We start from the raw sequence: 1,004 nt of genomic DNA, 5'->3' as shown, positions 1-1,004 counted from the left end.
AGGGACCCCCTGCCCTCGCCATCAGTGTGGTTCCTTGTCACCCTGTGGCCCGTGTGTGCCACGCGCTGCCCAAGGACATGGTGGTTTCCAGAAGCCACCCCCAGCCCAAAACACAACGGTGTCTTTGAGGTGACAAGGACACAGCCTGCTCTGCGCCCTCTCTGCTCCTGCTGACCCTAAACCAAAGGGGGGGGGGGGGGGGAGGCAGGAGGGGTCGGGCCGGGCCCCCAAAGATGGACAAGAGGTGCGGAGGGTGCAGGGGGCTCCCCCCGGAGCCCACCCGAGCCCAGGCTCTGAATCCTGCTCGAAAGGACGAAAATTTGCCACCAACGTTTCCCTGATGGGCCCGTCCCCAGCCATGGGCTCAGCTCTGCCTCTGGCTCACACTCACCCAATTTTGGTGTTTCACCAAAGGCTCTGGGGGTGCAGTGGTGGGGAAACAACTCCCAACGTGTCGTATGGACACTGTGAATCTGCAATGACCTGGAAGTGCCATGGCAGGACCCCTGCACGGAGGGCTGAGTGTTGCCAGGCCTGTGATGCCACACACACACACACACACACACACGTGCACTGGTGCTTGTGGGAATGTCTCCCCGTGAAATCCGTGGGTCTGGCAGGAGCACGGATGCAGGGACCCCCTGCCCTCGCCATCAGTGTGGTTCCTTGTCACCCTGTGGCCCGTGTGTGCCACGCGCTGCCCAAGGACAGGGTGGTTTCCAGAAGCCACCCCCAGCCCCAAGCACGACGGTGGAGCCGTGTCTTTGAGGGGACGAGGACACAACCTGCTCTGCCCCCTCTCTGCTCCTGCTGACCCTAAACCAAAGCTCACCGGCGCCGCGGCCCCACGCACGGGGATGCTCCCGGCCACGGGGCCAGTGTTTGCCCGAAGCGGGCAGAGTCAGAAGGTGATTTACCGGACACGGGGCATAAACAGCAGCCGCCGGGAGGGACCCGGTGCCTCGGAGAGCGATCGGCACCGCCACCTGGTGGGGAGCCCGGGA

At 64.1% G+C, this 1,004-nt stretch overlaps 1 protein-coding gene across 1 annotated transcript in view; it reads left to right on the top strand.

Annotated features, from left to right (window-relative positions):
- The first annotated feature begins 857 nt into the window (after nt 1-857).
- The window catches only part of EIF1 (eukaryotic translation initiation factor 1), a 4,381-nt gene continuing 4,234 nt past the window's right edge, over nt 858-1,004 (top strand). The window contains exon 1 of the mRNA XM_014959079.1: nt 858-989. Within this exon, the coding sequence (XP_014814565.1) occupies nt 858-989 (132 nt within the window). The remainder of the gene's footprint in view (nt 990-1,004) is intronic.

Source organism: Calidris pugnax, unplaced genomic scaffold (assembly GCF_001431845.1).
Source record: "Calidris pugnax isolate Ruff unplaced genomic scaffold, ASM143184v1 scaffold341, whole genome shotgun sequence".
Classification (NCBI taxonomy): domain Eukaryota; kingdom Metazoa; phylum Chordata; class Aves; order Charadriiformes; family Scolopacidae; genus Calidris; species Calidris pugnax.
The sequence above is the reverse complement of the archived record's forward strand: the minus strand, read 5'-3'. Positions and strand labels throughout refer to the sequence as shown.